General features: G+C 40.4%; 2 protein-coding genes across 2 annotated transcripts; one reads left to right on the top strand and one right to left on the bottom strand.

Annotated features, from left to right (window-relative positions):
* Positions 1 to 162: 162 nt before the first annotated feature.
* Positions 163 to 9,278, bottom strand: LOC119902222 (mitochondrial import inner membrane translocase subunit TIM44-like). The gene is made up of 13 exons (XM_038718254.1): positions 9,209 to 9,278; positions 7,062 to 7,166; positions 6,631 to 6,795; positions 6,433 to 6,513; positions 5,893 to 6,042; positions 5,171 to 5,304; positions 4,916 to 5,001; positions 4,571 to 4,663; positions 4,241 to 4,365; positions 3,602 to 3,652; positions 3,375 to 3,464; positions 3,024 to 3,134; positions 163 to 2,643 (listed from the first exon to the last, which is right to left on the bottom strand). The coding sequence occupies exons 1-13, from the start codon at positions 9,236 to 9,238 to the stop codon at positions 2,524 to 2,526; spliced, it is 1,341 nt and encodes a 446-aa protein (XP_038574182.1). The 5' UTR covers positions 9,239 to 9,278; the 3' UTR covers positions 163 to 2,523.
* A 1,340-nt stretch (positions 9,279 to 10,618) lies between these two features.
* Positions 10,619 to 15,882, top strand: LOC119902221 (ras-related protein Rab-11B). Its single transcript, XM_038718253.1, has 5 exons — positions 10,619 to 10,832; positions 12,909 to 13,104; positions 13,702 to 13,895; positions 14,097 to 14,177; positions 15,159 to 15,882. Exons 1-5 carry the CDS (start codon positions 10,793 to 10,795, stop codon positions 15,302 to 15,304), a joined length of 657 nt encoding a protein of 218 aa, XP_038574181.1. The 5' UTR covers positions 10,619 to 10,792; the 3' UTR covers positions 15,305 to 15,882.
* The last annotated feature ends 733 nt before the right edge of the window (positions 15,883 to 16,615 follow it).

The raw sequence follows: 16,615 nt of genomic DNA, 5'->3' as shown, positions 1-16,615 counted from the left end.
AGTATGGAGTTTCTCAAAATCATGGCAAAAAAATCATTTTTCTCAGGCAAATCTTGTCATTGCATAAACTATTGTTAACACTATCTATTTTTTAGACACACTAACAAGTTAGGAAGCAGAGGGCGGAGTCTGTTGTCATGTGTAAACCAAACTACTCAAATATAAAGAGCTGTTAGAATTTATTTTCAATCAGAATAAATTTAATCTTAAATGGCTGGAGCATATTTGTGCCCTGACTTAATATAGACTAATACAAGACTAAAACCATCCCGCTAGTGGCCTCTCAAGGTTGTAACGATCATTACAGCCCAGAATGTGAAAGTGTTGTATAGAACAAACATAGTGGTGATTTGTCGAGCCTTAGGAGTAGTGGAGCAAGAATAAAGTTTCTCCTTAGGGTGAGGCTAGAAGAAAGGTTATATGGTCATAAATATAAAAGATTTGTCCCCTTAGACATCTGTGCAAACCTTAATTTTTAGTGGTGAAAAACAGTATTTTGTGTGCCAACATGACATTTTGGCTGATAGAGGCTCTAGAGGAAAGTTCATGAACAAAATAATACTTGAGCACGGTGCGACCATCAGGGGTGGTCATGAATTCGAGTAAGTAACACCATCTCGCTTGCTTTGGCCTTCAGGAGCTCAGTTTCTCTTCAAAACTTGTGAACGCTTTGTGTGAAGGAAAGACAATTGCAGTACAATCATAATGTGTTCAATCTTCGGTGATATGTGAGAAGAGACAGAGTCACAGTATCAATGTCAAAATCAGTCAACACAACAATACAGTAATGTACTTCAAGTTTTCATCCTCATCTCTAACCCTTGTAGAGTCACATACATAAAAGCAAACCAAATATTTTAATACAACAAAAAGCTGAAAAGTCTGCAACATGAGACGGCAAATGATCCTCAAACAATAAAGCTGCCATGATGACATGTTTGAATGTGGTCTCGCCCAAGCTTACAAAGAAGCAGTATTTGACATTTAATATACTTACAAAGCGTTAAGAGACGTAGATACAATACATTTCTACTTATTGAGGATGTACAGAATATACAGGGACCGGGAGCCCAATGCACTGCTGCATTTCAAAACAAACTGCAAATACAAACAAGGATTTTCTCTCCAGTTGTGTGTGATTTGTCAGGTTATAGTGCATCTGGCGTGCTGAGCTACAGTACATATGACAGGATGGACCCTAACTACACAGATCATCACATCCTATAATGTATGGTTTTATCTTCATCTTACTTGTTGTACATGTATTTAAGTTCTATAATTTTTCTGTCGCAAAAGCCAGCAGGAACCAAGCAGAAACCACCACAGCTGAATTTTGAAGCCAGTGCTAGAATTCTTTAATGTGCATTTCTTTTAATGGTCAATGTTAATTTGGCATAGAAAACTTCAACCAATTTCTCTCTTAAAAGATGTAAGACAGTGTCTCAGTGGTTAATTTCAGCATCTCTTATCTGTGTTTTTAACTGACTAGTGTTGTACTCGATTTAGTATTACACTTCTATAAAGTTTGTCGACTCACAGTTTAAAACGCATGGTTGATTTTGAAGCAGCAGATGTTTAGATATTATGACTTTTATTTTACTTTTAGTATGAGTCAATCTCTAAAAGAATGCAACTCAATGGCATCTAATGTTAGACCTTTCCTTCCAGGTGGACGCTGATTTCGTTGCGAAGTTCGTACCACAAGTTTTCTGATAAAAGTCTTAAACCCCAATCTGAGGTAACTCTGTTGAAATAATCTGGCATATTTGTATGCAAATTTTCACAGGCAGAGTGGACTCCTTGTAAACTATAAACTGATCTTCAAGTGTAAAATTGTTGAAGTGCCCCTTTAACTTGGGGCATGGGACCTGTTTGCCTTGATTTACAAGGTATCTCATGCTGTACCGCTCAGCTATGTTAGTTGCTGCAACAAGGCTCGAATTTTAATTTACCGTTTACATTATTTGACAATAACAGTGGTGAACATCATACCAAGCTTCAAATGTCCCTCTCGACACCAATGGGTAAAGTCACAGACGCCATGTCCATTTTTTTTGTGCCACCAGGCCCGGCATGGATGGACTGTGCCACTGGATGAAACAATGAGGGAAATGGCACAGGCTCCTCTTTTCTCCAGTTGGTGAAAAAGTTGGTTCCATCAATTCCAAAATGATTGTAAATATTCACACTCCACCTGGAAACCCAAACACTGAGCTAACCAGTGCAAGACACTACGCATGTATACTGTTGGATGCACAGTTCTCTATGGAAATATCATATGACGGTGGTTAATCTCTATGTTCATGTATATTTCTGCACCTGAATCCTAGGTAGCGATTGGAAATGTGAGTGTGTGCAAATAGTCTCTGGCATAACACAGGAGCATGGGTGCGCTGCTCTCAGATGTTGATTTGTGTGAGTCAGCACATGCAGGTGTTCCAGGCACATCCTTCAATCTTCTGCCCTTCTTCTCGGTTTGGATGTCCCATAGCCGCCTTTTCCCCTGCGTTCCTCCTCCTCCTCCTAGAGGACCTGCTCAGTGCTAGAGGCGGAGATGTCCAGGAGTCTCCAGGCTGCGTTGGGGTTCAGCTCCTCCTGGTCACGACACAACGCCCAAACATACATCATCCTCATCACCTTCCCCTGTCAAGGGAAAAGAGCAGCGTGTCAGTCCTAAAGAGACAGTCTGGAGGTGTCTTTCAGAATCAGAACGGTGAACCATAACTCATTAAATGTCATTGTGATGTGATTGTGTGATGCAACTTGCTAGACTAGGCACAATATGTTAATATTCATATGGAATATTTTTCACTGTATTACTGTGAATAAGTTGCATGAAGAACAAGCCAGTCCTATTGCTGAATCAACCCTGTGAAATTCATAGTAATAAAGCCTGAGTGTCAATGGGACACATGTTATAAAGTCCTGATCTAATTTCAGCCAATGGAGTTGTTCACTTCCTTGAAATGACTCAGATTATATCAAGTTCATTATGCTGGTGCAGTAATTAGGGGTTTACTGACCGGATCTCCTTCCACAATGTCTCCTTTGGGGCTGCGGATCACCATGACGACCTGAGCCTGGAAGGTGATGATCAGCACCGGGCCCTGGTCCATCATCTTACCCATTGCTAGCTACAACACAGGGAAAGACAACGAACACACTTGTTAACAAGAGTTTCTGCAGCAGTTTGATTTTGTAAAAGACTTGTAAACAGTTATTAATGTCTGCTTGTGTGCATATATATGAAGCGAATGCTCAGAGAGAAAAGGCTGAATGGTGAGAAGGAAAAGTGAAGAAAAGGTAACAGCAAATATTGCTTAGGTAATCTGTGAACACAGTACAGTATAACACGTGTGTGTGAAAGCACTTACATCTATGTTATCAATGTCAAGGATCTTGGACTGAAAGAGCAGTCCCAGCGCTCTGGCCTGCTGGATGGGGTGAGCCAACTGACTGTACGTCTGAGGACAGGTACAAGAAAACACACATTTGACTTGAAAATGTGATCACAGAAAGTGCTCCACCATGTTCCATCATGTTCCAAGATGTTTAAGGATATAGGGAATTGGTGGCGAAAATGCAGCAGCATTGAACTTACAGCTTCATAGCACCAGTCTTTTAATACATCCAGCTCTCCCCGGATCATAGCCTGCAGAAAGGATGGTGACACTGTGTTACTCATGACTGCTTAAAGGTGTATTTCACAAGTCACCTATAAGTCATCATCATAATAATAATAATAATAATAATGACTTATGCTTCAGTCAAACCTCTATCAGAGGCAGTTTTAAAAATAGAAAGCAGACAAAATTTTACACTGGCATGGTAAGGTCTAGCCTAAATCACAACAGATTTTCATTTCATTAAACCACATTCAGTGCCATTCTTTTTCATTATTATATGCTTGTAGTGTATATAAAACTGCATCATCATCTCTTGTTCTATAACCATGGAGGACACATTGCTTTGAGTGCTTCCTGCAATCATTAATTTGAATTATGTCTTTAACTGCTCAGCTTGCTTAAAACTTGCTTTTAAAAATCTGACAGCTCCAGTATGACTTCATTGATTCTAACAGGAGAAGTCACACATTTATTTACTGAATCTGATTTAAAAGTTCATATTAATGAAGCACCCCTTCTTATCCTCCTTAGCAGTGTACCTTCAGGTATTGAGCAAAGAGAAGAGTGTGAATGAAGCAGCCAGAGTCATGGACAAGCTGGAGGAGTCTGTTTACCTCCAGTATGTTAGGGATTATGTCTTTCTCACACTGTTTGAGAAAGGAGTCTTTGTCAAAGGTGGGGTCTGCCTTCACGATCTCTGTCAGCACCTCAGACATTTCTGTCTTAGAGAAAAAACCACCTGGAAAACAAATCAACAGCAGAATCAACAAAAGAACTTGGTAATGGCATTCCTTTATATTAGCACCTTCTTCCTTCCACAGTCAATAAGTAATGCTGGGTATACACTGAATTCCCTCTTTCATTGTCTTAAACTCTGTTCTCATTGCCTCCTCATTCTAAAATACGAATCTGCAACACCGATAACAGCTATGGCGGAGCATTACCTAGGAAGTCAGTGACTTTTTCAGTCATAGCTCTGGAAGCTCTGACGAGGGCGTTGTCGCTTTCATCATATTTCATCTTCATCTCAAAGAACCCTGTAGGAGATAAGATGAAAAGAAAAGAATGTGTTTTTCAGTCATAATGGAGGATAAAACTTGCACCAGTGAGGCCACATGGGGCTTTGTCAAGTTAATCACTTGTTACCTGAACAGGTGGTTTATTATGTAATCTACCCTAAAGAATCTGGTGCCACCTGCTGACTTTAAAAGAAATTACACACTTGCATACTGTAGGTGATCTATTATATAACACTAATTACCCGGTCTCTGATCACAGGATTTTCTTACTGTTAAAAACTACGTTATTGTCCTTGAAGTCCTTCCACTGCTGGAACCACTTTGAATCCTTGTGGAGAACGACACCCATGGCCTCTCTGCATCACAAAACACGAGGAAATCACTTCCATCATCACAGGTCTTTACAACAAGTGCGGTTATGGATTAAATAGGGAACATACACCGTCCAAGTGAAGATATATCCTTACAGAATAGGGGGGAAGAGGGGAGGGGGTGGGGCAAGTTGGAGTTCCAAAAGTTACTCACTCGTCCGCCTCGAACACTCTGGAGTCGCTGTCTGCTCCTTTGGAGGAGCAATCGCTTCTCTTCCTCAGCTGAGAGGGCGCTCTGTAAGGGCCGGCATCACCAACATCTATCTCCTTCTTCATGGTCTCCACACCCTACAGGGATACAGTACATGTATTTACCAATCAGCGCAGGACTTTTGGTTCAGTACACGTCCTGAACTGAATCACTGCAGTCCAGGTGTTAAATTTGAAAGTAAGTTTCATCTGAATGCTTCGGTAGTGTGACTAAACTAATGCTTGACCATGCTAATCTGCCTCTAAAAATCCAAAACTAGAAGACCCTCTGATATCCACTGCTTGAGATCACTGTGGTTTCTGAGTTAATTATATTTCTCTGGAAACAGCTATATTCCCAAGTAGAGAACACTCAAAAATATTTAAGTGAAGGAGCATGACTCCTCCTATTATGTTACCTTCACATGAACATACTGACCTATTTTTGAGTGACTTATTTTGTACAGCACAAATTAAGGCTCATGAACCACCTCTTACTGTTAAGATTTTTCCCCACTGTATCACAAAATGATAAATCATGAGTCAAAATCACAGCAAGTATCAAACCATGAATTTTAGTAGGGAGCTGGGTGACAACAACAATGTAAAGATGAAGATGATGCTCCCACAGTGATGCTGTCATTTTGAGGGAGAAACCTTAGATACTATTATGTTCTCTCTTCTGACCTGTGAGATAGCCTTGAAAGCACCAGTTCTGCCCAGTTTTTCTCCTCCTTTGGAGACAGACTCTGCTGAGTGCATGGCTGTCCTGGCTGCCTCCTCCACACCTTCCTTGATCTTCTTCCCGATGTCAGTACGACTCACCTCCTCAAGACCCTAACACCATTACATGCACACACAAACAAACACAAAGACAGGTGCAATTAGTCAGCCAATATAGTTAAATATACAGTATTTCACTTTTCCAGAAACCAAGACAACTTAACTTTATTTTCAATTTAAGGCTTTATTTAAAAAAAAATACATTTTACAAAACATGTGTAACTGAGATTTAGGGAAAACCTGTAGCAGCTAATTAGACAAAATTTACAAACTGGAACTATTCATCACAGATATGATAACTCCAGTTTGAGAGGGTTTTATATGTATCAGTTTTTAGAAAGTTCAGACATCAAGATTGAACGGTTTTAATGAGGCCAACATGAACCCATGATGAAGAAGTGTGAGTGTTTTCTTGGTAAAACTGAGGAAGTGCTGATCCCGTACCTCCTTGACGGTGTCTGAGAGGGAGCCAAATGTCTTCTTAAACAACTCTGAAGTCTTCACTGTCTCAGCCTCTATAGATTTCTAATGCAGGAAATAAAAAATCCTGGTTGATGCAGATAAATTACATTTTTACACAAACAAATGACTCTGACTGTCTATATAAACCCATGGAAGCTCCAAACCAAATAATGTCCTTACATATTTCCTTCGGGCTTGTTGAAGAGCATCAGACTCCTCAAGCCTCTTGGCCTCTTCTCTGAACTTCTTTATGTTGTCTTTCATTTCCTGATTCTTACTGAACTCCTGACGCAGGCCCTCCACAAACTCTCCCAGGAAACCTTTACGTCCTGAAGAATATCGCACCTTATAAGTCAAACAGAAAGTGGGACTTTAGTTGGACAGACAGACCATTCACATATTTCCACTGGGAAGTCCTTCTTTATCTGTCTGTGAAATTGAAAGAAGGAGTCCCTTTACTATCTGGCATGAAAGAAGGAAATCAGCTGCCAGATCAGTAAAAACATTTTTCAACTTTTTATCTTAAACAAATTCTTACTGATCATTTTCCTTAATGTAATCGACAATGAGAATGTGTCATTTTAAGATGAATAGGAGTTGTCACTGTATACCTGCACAGCTGCAGCTGGGCTCCACTGTAACCCGTAAACATCTCCTCTCCACACCGAGGAGACCAGAGGCCGGGAGCAGAGGGCCAGGGCACGTCTGCCAACCAGCTGCAATTATAGAGAAAGTCACTATCAGTAATCGACAATATGTATGAATGACAAGTGGTTAATGGGATACTAATGAGCCATGCCTCCACAATAATGAGCAAGGATATAAAACAGGAAAGAAGAGTCATTCTTTTGTGATGCTGCTCGTAAGAACCCAATTTATTACTTGTTTTGGTCGTTTGCAGGGCGGTAATTAGCAGCTAGGTGTCTTGGCTAAAACTGGGTTATATTTAACAGGTTAGTCATGTTAGACAACATCACCAGGTTACCTGTAACAGTAAACATAACTGCATCACCATAGTACCTCCAACTGGAGGGATGACAACCATTATTTCAAAAGATATTCCCTCATTTGGTGTTTTGATGATGGTGGTTAAGAGCACTGTCTAACACGTTGGTTGAAAATCACCTACAAACGTTTAACTGAGTTGAGATCAATCCATTCAGTGATTCCTCATGCCCTGTGGATGGGGGCATTTTCATCCAGTGATCCTTCCCTCTAAGGATACAAGCGGACCAAAACAATGGCAGACACATGCGACCCACAGTACAACAGAGCCACTGGAGCCCTCACTGTAGGGGACAAGCATTGAGATCACTGAACAGTCTTTTGTTACTGAAGCTCCATCTGTGCCCTTTGAAAGTCATTTAGATGTTTTCATCTTGCAATCTTGATCCAAAACCCAGTGTTTAATTATTTCTTGCAGTACATCTGTTTGTTTTTGTTATGCTTCTCAGTTCATATATTCAGGTTTCTCCTTTAATTTGTCACCTTCCTGTATCTCCATGGGTAGTAGATTTAATTATGGGTGGTAACATTTCTGTGACTGTAATCCTGTGTGTGTTGCTGTAACACTAAATTCTGTGACCCCAAATATGAATTTTACCTGTATTGTAACTGCTCATGTTTTTTGTGTCAAGTATGTTTTATTAAAGGAGGGTTTGAAGATGAGGATGCATTCTATATTTCTATATACAAGGCAAGAGAATGCAACAGATAATATCAAACATAACCACCATAAACACAATCTGTACCAGAGAAAGCTGTTATCACACCATAGGATAGTTGCCACTGTGCTCTTTTGAAAACAGATATGGAATCTGAAGTTATGATTAAGGCAGGATCATGTTCAATAGGGATATTGAGAATATCAGGGAATTGTTTTATTGTTTTTTCCCCCAATACCTCTTAATCCAGGGACATTTCTTGCATTAATCACACTGCGAGGAGATTCCTGATTACATCTTGTGAACAACACTATTTTGATGAGTGTGTTACCAGAAATGGTGACGCCATAGTATCACAAGGGAGTTAAATATTTTGATAGCAGTGACAACAAAATAGCATCTGTCTGTAACGCACTAAACCTAACCTGATCAACCAACCCTACCCTTTGGTCTTTCCCAGATAGTTGATCCTCTAGTGTCACATAATCTGAAGGGTTTAAGTGAACCAAAATCAAACAAATCAAAATTTCAGCCCAGAGCACCATGTGTCGTAACAGCTGTCCAGATAAAGTATGTGACTGACTAGGAGGAAACCGTTTGCACTGACAAGATAACAGAAATGCTTCGTCAGGTCAAAGAATCTGATTGGTCACAGAATTCTGTGTAACACCGGTATTAATAAAGAAGACAAGAAATTATACCACCGTTTTTAAACCTGTAGTGTTTTACCAGCGGAAACGATGCGTCAGTACTTCGCTTCATGTTTGGAGTCTAAAGGCGTTACTTTTTAACCAGATGGTACCGGTTTTAAGCCCGACATCTTTCAACCTACAAGCCTAAAACAAAATGTTAATTTCAGACGTTGATAGGTAAAACAAGATCATTGAGAACCCTGCGGAACCCTCATCTGATGCAACAAGGCCTTCTAACGCACATCTTGAGCTGCTGCTGCATAAAAAAACACCCTATAAAATCCACTTCACATGACCATACACGAAAAGACTAATTACAATGCCGCGTGCGCCTATTCCCTTCACCAAATTATCTGCAGGAGACTTGAGAGCTACAATGAAGGACATGAATGATTGTCTAACCTCGTAGCACCGACACACGGAGGCTGCCATCTTGATCTCGAAATGCGCGGAGCAGCACGTGGATCCTTGGTACAGCAGCTGACCTTCCGCTCAACCAATAGGCGCAGAGCTGGGGGGCGGGGGGCGGGGCCAGCTGTCAGCACGACTTGAAAGTGGAAATCTACCCTTTTTATATACAGTCTATGAATCTACCTTATAAACCTTATAAATTGTGCTTTTATAATAATACTGTACAATGTCATCCACAAACTCAACTGTCTCCCTCAACAAGAAATCAGCGCAGTTAAGACTTAAATTTGTGCTATCACTAGTTGACAGTTTAATTTTGCTTTTAATTTGAATAATAACACTTAATAATAATTTTATTATTAACAATAATTATAAATTAGACCCAATATATCAGAATAAATCCCCATTGGTACTCCCTGTTACATGTCCTTATTCTCTTTATTTTAGACTTGCTCCAGAGTTGGATTTCAAACACTGTCACTACTATGATTACGAATTATCTTAAAATATGACATATGTTATTATCTATTTTAGTTTGTATTTTGAAAAAAAGTCTTATTTTATTAAGATACTGTGTAATTTCTATTAGAAAGACATGTCTGCCCTGTCTGTGAGGAAATATGGCCTATATACCTTAATAAATAATACTATGGAGCATTTGTTCATATAGCCTACACAGTCAGACTCTCATCCAAAATCCAACTACAGTAAGTCTATGTATGTAGTCATTAGATCGGCCTACTACATAAACTTTTGAAACAAAAAAGTGTCCTGTTTCTTTTTTTTTTTAAATATCGTTTTATGTTTATCTTTATAGGCTAATACAAAATTTATGACAATGCAAGCACATGGGCAGGCTCGGAGATGCCATTTAACATATCAAATATATATATATGTATACAAACAAACAGAATAAACGTACATTCATGCCAATAAAGCTAATTTGAATTTGCACAAAATCAGTACACTTCTTAGGACTTGCTGGCTATAATATAAACAAGTCCAGGCATTCATATTTGTTTTTATAATGAGACCATCCCTCATAATTTTCAACTTGCTCTATGATTTGAGTATTGCTTATAATTTCTTTCCAGTCTTGAAGTCAGTCTCTATAGTGCAAAATATAGGCCTATCCACCAGAGCATTTGTCTATTGTTTACCTCTTAAACATGGTTTATCAAAACACGATTCACTGGCTGATAAAACGGAGGTAACACCGTTGTAGGACACGACAATTACGTTGACATCCTTTGTGGTCTGACCCTGTTTCTCTTTTCATTCAGAAGTAAATGACTGTGTACGTCTTGACTGTGGGTTCCATCTGAGCGCTGTCTGCTGGCATGCCAATAAAGATCGCCCCCCTGAGGAAGGTATTTGAAGTGCAGGGACTCCTCCCCTCCCTCTGCAGAGTTGGGAGCTCTCTCCTTCTGCGGCCAGCTCGCCTTGACAGCCAAAACTGGCGCAGAGTCTCAGCACAAACCTTTACCATATTTTTCTGGCATATAACGACTGTTCATACCCATACTTTTCACACATCCTCTTCCGGAGACAAGCGTTGGAGCGGCCTCGTCTAGAATGGGGAACCGAGACGATGAATACGATTTCTTGTTCAAAGGTAAAAAAAAAAAAAAAAGAAAAAAAGATGACTGCATTCCCCCTTTACACAGGCTTTCAGCGACGAAGCTGTGCTTTATACATGCCTGTAAATGTCTTATTGTGTCTTTTTAGCTGACCAGATATCTGAATCTTTTAAGGAAGCATATGTTTTCTGCCAGGATGATAATCGGTTGGTGTTATTGCAACATAACGCTGTCATTGTAACATTACAGCGCCTGCAGCTATATTTATAGGTATAGGATGCAACACCCTATCCGCTTCTCAGCCATTGTATTAAACTTTCATCAACTCATAGAGCAGGTTTGGTGGTTTGAGTGGGTCGTTTCCTCATTTAGGCTACTGAATGGTATTTGATGATTTTCTACTCATTCCAACTCGTGAGGTTGATTAAAGGCCTCTACCTCTCCTGATCAATAAGCTTCATCTTCAAATGAGGACAGTTACTCAGCCGGCTCTCTCTGAAAATGCTGCAACTCATAACTTTGTGTGTTAGCGTTCTTATGGCAATCAATAGGCCTGATCAATTGTCACCGAGATGGAAGCAGAGCCAGACTCAGGTCTGTTTATCTTTAGTGCTCAGTTGGATCCAGAATGCCTTCCTTTGATCGTGCTATCAGCTCCTGTGGGCACATTAACATCCTGGGCCTGAGGAAGCCAAAGGGCCATTTAGATGTAACAAAGTATCCTCTGTGGGATGAATAGGGCATCTGCCGGAGGCGAGCGCTCTTTCTCCTTCTCTCCCTCCCTCTCTGTCTCTCTCTCTCTGCCCGAGCCATCGTCTGTGTACCCGGCCGAAACAGGAAGGGCAAGGCGGCCTGAAACTGTCGATTCAGGTTTTGATGAAGCCTGTTATCAGCTTCCTGCAGCCCGATGTCGACGGGGACAAAGTTCGGCTCTATTTCCTTTTGTCGAGGGAGACAGAAAATTAAAAAAAGGCTCCACCTCTGCTGCTGCGAGCAGCTGGCCACCTCGGCCCGGTCCATGAGCCTTAATCAATCACTTTCCTCTGATGTCTCACAGCCTAAAGACAAGAAGGCCTGTTATTTAATCAATCCACGTTGACAGTTTATACTGTGGGGGCTCAGACCCATAGCTGCCCCCCCCCACACACACACACACACACACACACACACACACACACACACACACACAGTGACTCTGTAGTTAACTTGTGGTTCATTCAGACGTTTTCAAAATAAAAGGTCTCACCTCTATATAGTTATTTCTGTAGATGGCTCTTGTGATAGAAAGAAAGTTTTAAATGATTGTTGCTAAACCCTGCACTTCAAATTTAAACCTACCTCTCAGGGACATGTCAGCAGGTCATTTAGTGAATATCACCACCCTCGGGGTGTTTTGGCCGGACTGAACTCTTGATTTGAAAGGTCAAGCGTATGCAGTCTATTAAAGATGCAGAGTGAAAAGCAAACCCCTCATTTATTCACTTGGGGGTATTCTGCTCAGTGAAAAAATCCTTCCCCTGTGCTCCATTAGTTAGCTGTTGTGGTTCTGCAGAGAACCATCGCCGACTAAAGCACCTCTTTATTTATTGGATAATCCCTCATGCACTTCAAGGCTTTAATTCTTGTTGGAATTATTAGATGGGTGGGTGATGGGATAAATCAAGCAACCTCTTCATGGTGGTTGGCTACTAACGGTGACACCAAAAACAGGCTGTGCATTTGGTTATTATCAGTGAGGAGCGCTCAGGCACAGCCTAAGAGTAAGATGGACACTATCACATTACAGTTTATTGTAGCGTAGTGTTCAATACAATACACACGAATTATCAAACAATTTGTCGTACCTTTTGCTCTGGATATTGATATTCTTTTGTCACCTTGTCCATTTTTGGTAGGCCTATATTGTAAAGCCATGCATCACACATAAACATGAAGCCCCTGGATTTTATCGAAGTCAACGTTTAGAGGCACTGCTTTATGCAATATCAACATTTCTCGACTCTATTAATATTCAGCCCGTCCCCAACCTCGCGCACCACACGTAGTGCAAACACGCTTGTCTCATCTTTTCCTTCCTTCCCTCCATTTCTCACCCCTCTTTCCCTCCACAGTTGTCTTAATTGGGGACTCGGGCGTGGGGAAGAGCAACCTTCTCTCTCGATTCACACGAAATGAGTTCAACCTAGAGAGTAAGAGTACCATTGGGGTGGAGTTCGCCACGCGCAGCATTCAGGTGGACGGCAAGACGATAAAGGCTCAGATCTGGGATACAGCAGGACAGGAGCGCTACAGAGCCATCACCTCGGCGTGAGTCCATTTCGTCCCGCCTGTCATCTGAAACCCCTCAGTGTGGGGAAATGCATCAGCTGTGCAGTCACAATTGACACTTTATCTTTCAGACTAGATCACTTAAAATGAGATGGAGGTTTGGATAGGTTGTGCAACTTTTAGTTAGAGGTGGATGGCACTTTGGTTAGTAGGAGTACTGCTCAATTAGAGGATATATCTTCTTGAGTTACACACAGAAACCCAGGAATCTGATAAATGTCAGTGTAAAATATCTGAAATATAGAATTGTACAATATGAGTCCAGTTCAAGTGAACATTCTATAACAGCTGAAAAATATACATTGGCTGAATGACACACTGTAGTTGTTAACATGATAATATGACATCCATCAATGTTTAGTTAAGTAAACAGAATGCAGATTAAACAAGCTACTGTATATTCTGAACTAGTCAGTGTAGGAGCAACAGAAATATATTTGTTATGGATTTGCTAGGAATATTTTTAAGACTAAACCACAAACAAAGACATTTTTTAAGGACCTGCTGACACCCTGATGCTTCCCCTCATATCTAGTGAAATGTGTTGTTACCTTTCTGTCTTTGTTCCTGTAACAGATACTACAGAGGAGCGGTCGGGGCGCTCTTAGTGTATGACATAGCCAAACACCTGACCTACGAGAATGTGGAGCGCTGGCTGAAGGAGCTGAGAGACCACGCCGACAACAACATTGTCATCATGCTGGTTGGCAACAAGAGTGACCTGCGCCACCTCAGGGCCGTGCCCACAGATGAGGCCCGGGCCTTTGCAGGTACTGAAACTCACAAAAAAGCTAAATATTGGAGTATGGGGAGGGATTTTGAAACTTTTTTATTTTGTCTATTATGTTTATTGTTTAACCTGAACTGTGTTGTGGCAAGAAAAGAATGTGGGAAAAAACAAAACATACCTTGTTTTCCTCTTTCCGTTTGTGATATTAACATTAATTTCTGCTTTCTTTCTTACGCTTCAGAGAAGAACAATCTGTCATTCATAGAAACTTCAGCCTTGGACTCAACAAACGTTGAAGAAGCCTTCAAGAATATCCTCACAGGTAAGGAGGTGAACAGAGGTCAGAGCGACACTGTTAATATACTTGAATAATTAGACATTAAAGCACCTTTAGAATGTTGACTTATCTTTTCATACTGCTGTAATGATTAATCAGTTCAATTAGTTGTCAACAAATAAATGAATTGGCAACTATTTTGATAACCGTTTAATCAGTTTGTTAATTTTTTAAGATAAAGTTATCATTCTCTGATTCCAGCTTCTTAAGTGTAAATATTTTCTGTTTTTTTTACCTCTCTAGGACAGTAAACTGATTATCTTTGGGTTGTGGACAAAACAAAACTTGATCTTGGGCTTTGGGAAACACTGATCGACATTTTATGGAAAAACAACTAATTGATTAATCGAGAAAATGATCGACAGATTAATCAATGATGAAAGTACTCATAAGTTGCAGTCCTGTCAATCATTCCCAAATCATGGTCTAATAACAGACCATTACTATGTAATTCTAATCTGAATCGGTGTTGCTTATAAGACTTTACTATTCAAGCTTTAAGATGTGTGCTAAATCTTTGTGTCAAATAAGATCTGTTTTGAATTAGTGGCTGACATTAACACAGTGAGAAAAAAAGGTAATTTCTGACAGTGAAACTCTTGAACTTTGCTTGTGTAACTTCCTCTTACATTGGGAAGTTCGTTTTATTTGCCTTTTGATCTGTCTTGTGTAAAATCGTAATTCAAGTATCAACAGTATCTTAATTTAAAGTATCTCAGCCCTGTTTTCACCTTTGGCTCTCGGTATCATTTTGGGGTTTTCTCTAACATCTTTGTACTGGTGTGCCAAATAAGGGCGATGAATAGCTGCGACTCCCACATCAACCAGGTTGTTTCACTGTTACAGGTACCTGATGTGGTTAGAAAGGTTATCCTGTAAGGCAATCTTTGCCAGTCCACCCAAAAGGAGCAAAGTATTGAGGGGCAAAATGGCTGATCTGTTTCCATTCCATCTTTTCAAAAACAGAAATCTACCGCATCGTCTCGCAGAAACAGATTGCTGAGCGGTCTGCCCACGACGAGTCCCCAGGAAACAATGTGGTGGACATCAGCGTGCCACCCACCACGGACGGCCAGAGGGGGAGCAAACTGCAGTGCTGTCAGAACCTGTAACCCATGGCAACTGTCCCTCCTCACCTGGGTCGATTATTAATTGAAATCCACAGTGTTGGTATGCTTCCACCCGCCTGGGGTGCAATATTGTCTGAATCTGCACTTTTTAGATCAGTGGAGTCAGTTCCGTTATGCCACAAACGATCAATCCCAGTAAGAGGTGTTGAGGAATTGATTTCAAATTATAATCTGACCCAGGTACAATCTGCTACATCCTGCATCCTGCAAAAAACAGGACTGACGGTACCACGTACTGTAAGTACCTACCACAGTTACCCATAGTGTAGCAGAATAGTTTTGCCTGAGACCTTGTAAGCGTAGACATCCCCCTGGTAGGCGGCTGTTGCCACATGTTGGGAGGACTGGGTTTGAATCCTGCCTGTTCCAGTCGTACCTGCAGTCCTGTTTTTGGCTCTCCTCCCCCTCGTTCAGTCTTCATCTCAAAAGTGGTTGTGACGCTGCTGATGCTTATTTCATTTTTGTGTAAAATATATTCTTTTTTTGTTTGTTTTGATTTTGATAGCCTGTCTGCTCACATACATTATATTAATGCCATGAAATTAAATTTTACAATATTATATTCTGTGTCCCCCCTTTTTTTTTTGCGGCACATACACACTGTACGCCAACTGATGTTTTTCTTTTATGTATTACATGATCAGATTGTGGATGCATCAATGCATTAGCAGCATTTTAATGTTGTTTCAGGTCATGGGGGAGCTAGTTTTACCTACTTTATTTGAACTTTTTTTGTGGAATACTGGATCATTATATCGCTTAAGATCTCAAATAGTTAATTTAATGAAACCATCTGAGAAGCTTAGAGGGGAAACCATTTTCTGGTGGAGCTGGTAACAGCTCATCTTAAACTTGATATGGGGCCCCTACCAGCTACTGCTTTTGTAATTTACTGCCAGCCAAAACCAATCCAGCAATGTCTGTATGCATTACCAATGTCTTGTGTTTTATAAACATATCACATTTTTAGGTCAAACTTCAATCTGAAAAGCAACTGTTAACTACTGTTGTAAAATAAGTGTAGCCAGGTTTCCCTCTGACATGTAGTGGAGCAGGAGCATAAAACAATACTCAAATGAAAAGTACCTGAAATTGTATTTAAGTACAGTACTTGCCTAAATGTCATATTAATACACTGTGAATGTCCAACAGATATTGAAATGTTAAAGGTCTCCCAGTACAAATGTATGAAATGGGAAAATAATTCAAACTATTTAGACAAGACCATGATATCTCAGGACATGATCCCCCACAGTGATAGATCTTTATATTTCCAAAGACTACATAAAGGTG

Source organism: Micropterus salmoides, unplaced genomic scaffold (genome assembly GCF_014851395.1).
Source record: "Micropterus salmoides isolate LMB-PRFRI ecotype aquatic unplaced genomic scaffold, ASM1485139v1 Ms_hic_scaffold_14, whole genome shotgun sequence".
In the NCBI taxonomy this organism is placed as follows: domain Eukaryota; kingdom Metazoa; phylum Chordata; class Actinopteri; order Centrarchiformes; family Centrarchidae; genus Micropterus; species Micropterus salmoides.
Note: the sequence above shows the minus strand (reverse complement) of the source record. Positions and strands in the feature narration are given on the sequence as shown.

What these genes read in the sequence shown, in the direction of transcription:
- LOC119902221 (XM_038718253.1), top strand. Translation starts at nt 10,793, where the DNA reads ATGGGGAACCGAGACGATGAATACGATTTCTTGTTCAAAG. An exon ending in ATACGATTTCTTGTTCAAAG is followed by an intron (nt 10,833 to 12,908) that starts GTAAAAAAAAAA and finishes TTCCCTCCACAG; the next exon opens with TTGTCTTAATTGGGGACTCG. An exon ending in TGAGGCCCGGGCCTTTGCAG is followed by an intron (nt 13,896 to 14,096) that starts GTACTGAAACTC and finishes CTTACGCTTCAG; the next exon opens with AGAAGAACAATCTGTCATTC.
- LOC119902222 (XM_038718254.1), bottom strand. Translation starts at nt 9,238, where the DNA reads ATGGCAGCCTCCGTGTGTCGGTGCTACGAG. An exon ending in TCTCAGACACCGTCAAGGAG is followed by an intron (nt 6,043 to 6,432) that starts GTACGGGATCAG and finishes TAATGGTGTTAG; the next exon opens with GGTCTTGAGGAGGTGAGTCG. An exon ending in TAATCCCTAACATACTGGAG is followed by an intron (nt 3,653 to 4,240) that starts GTAAACAGACTC and finishes TCCTTTCTGCAG; the next exon opens with GCTATGATCCGGGGAGAGCT.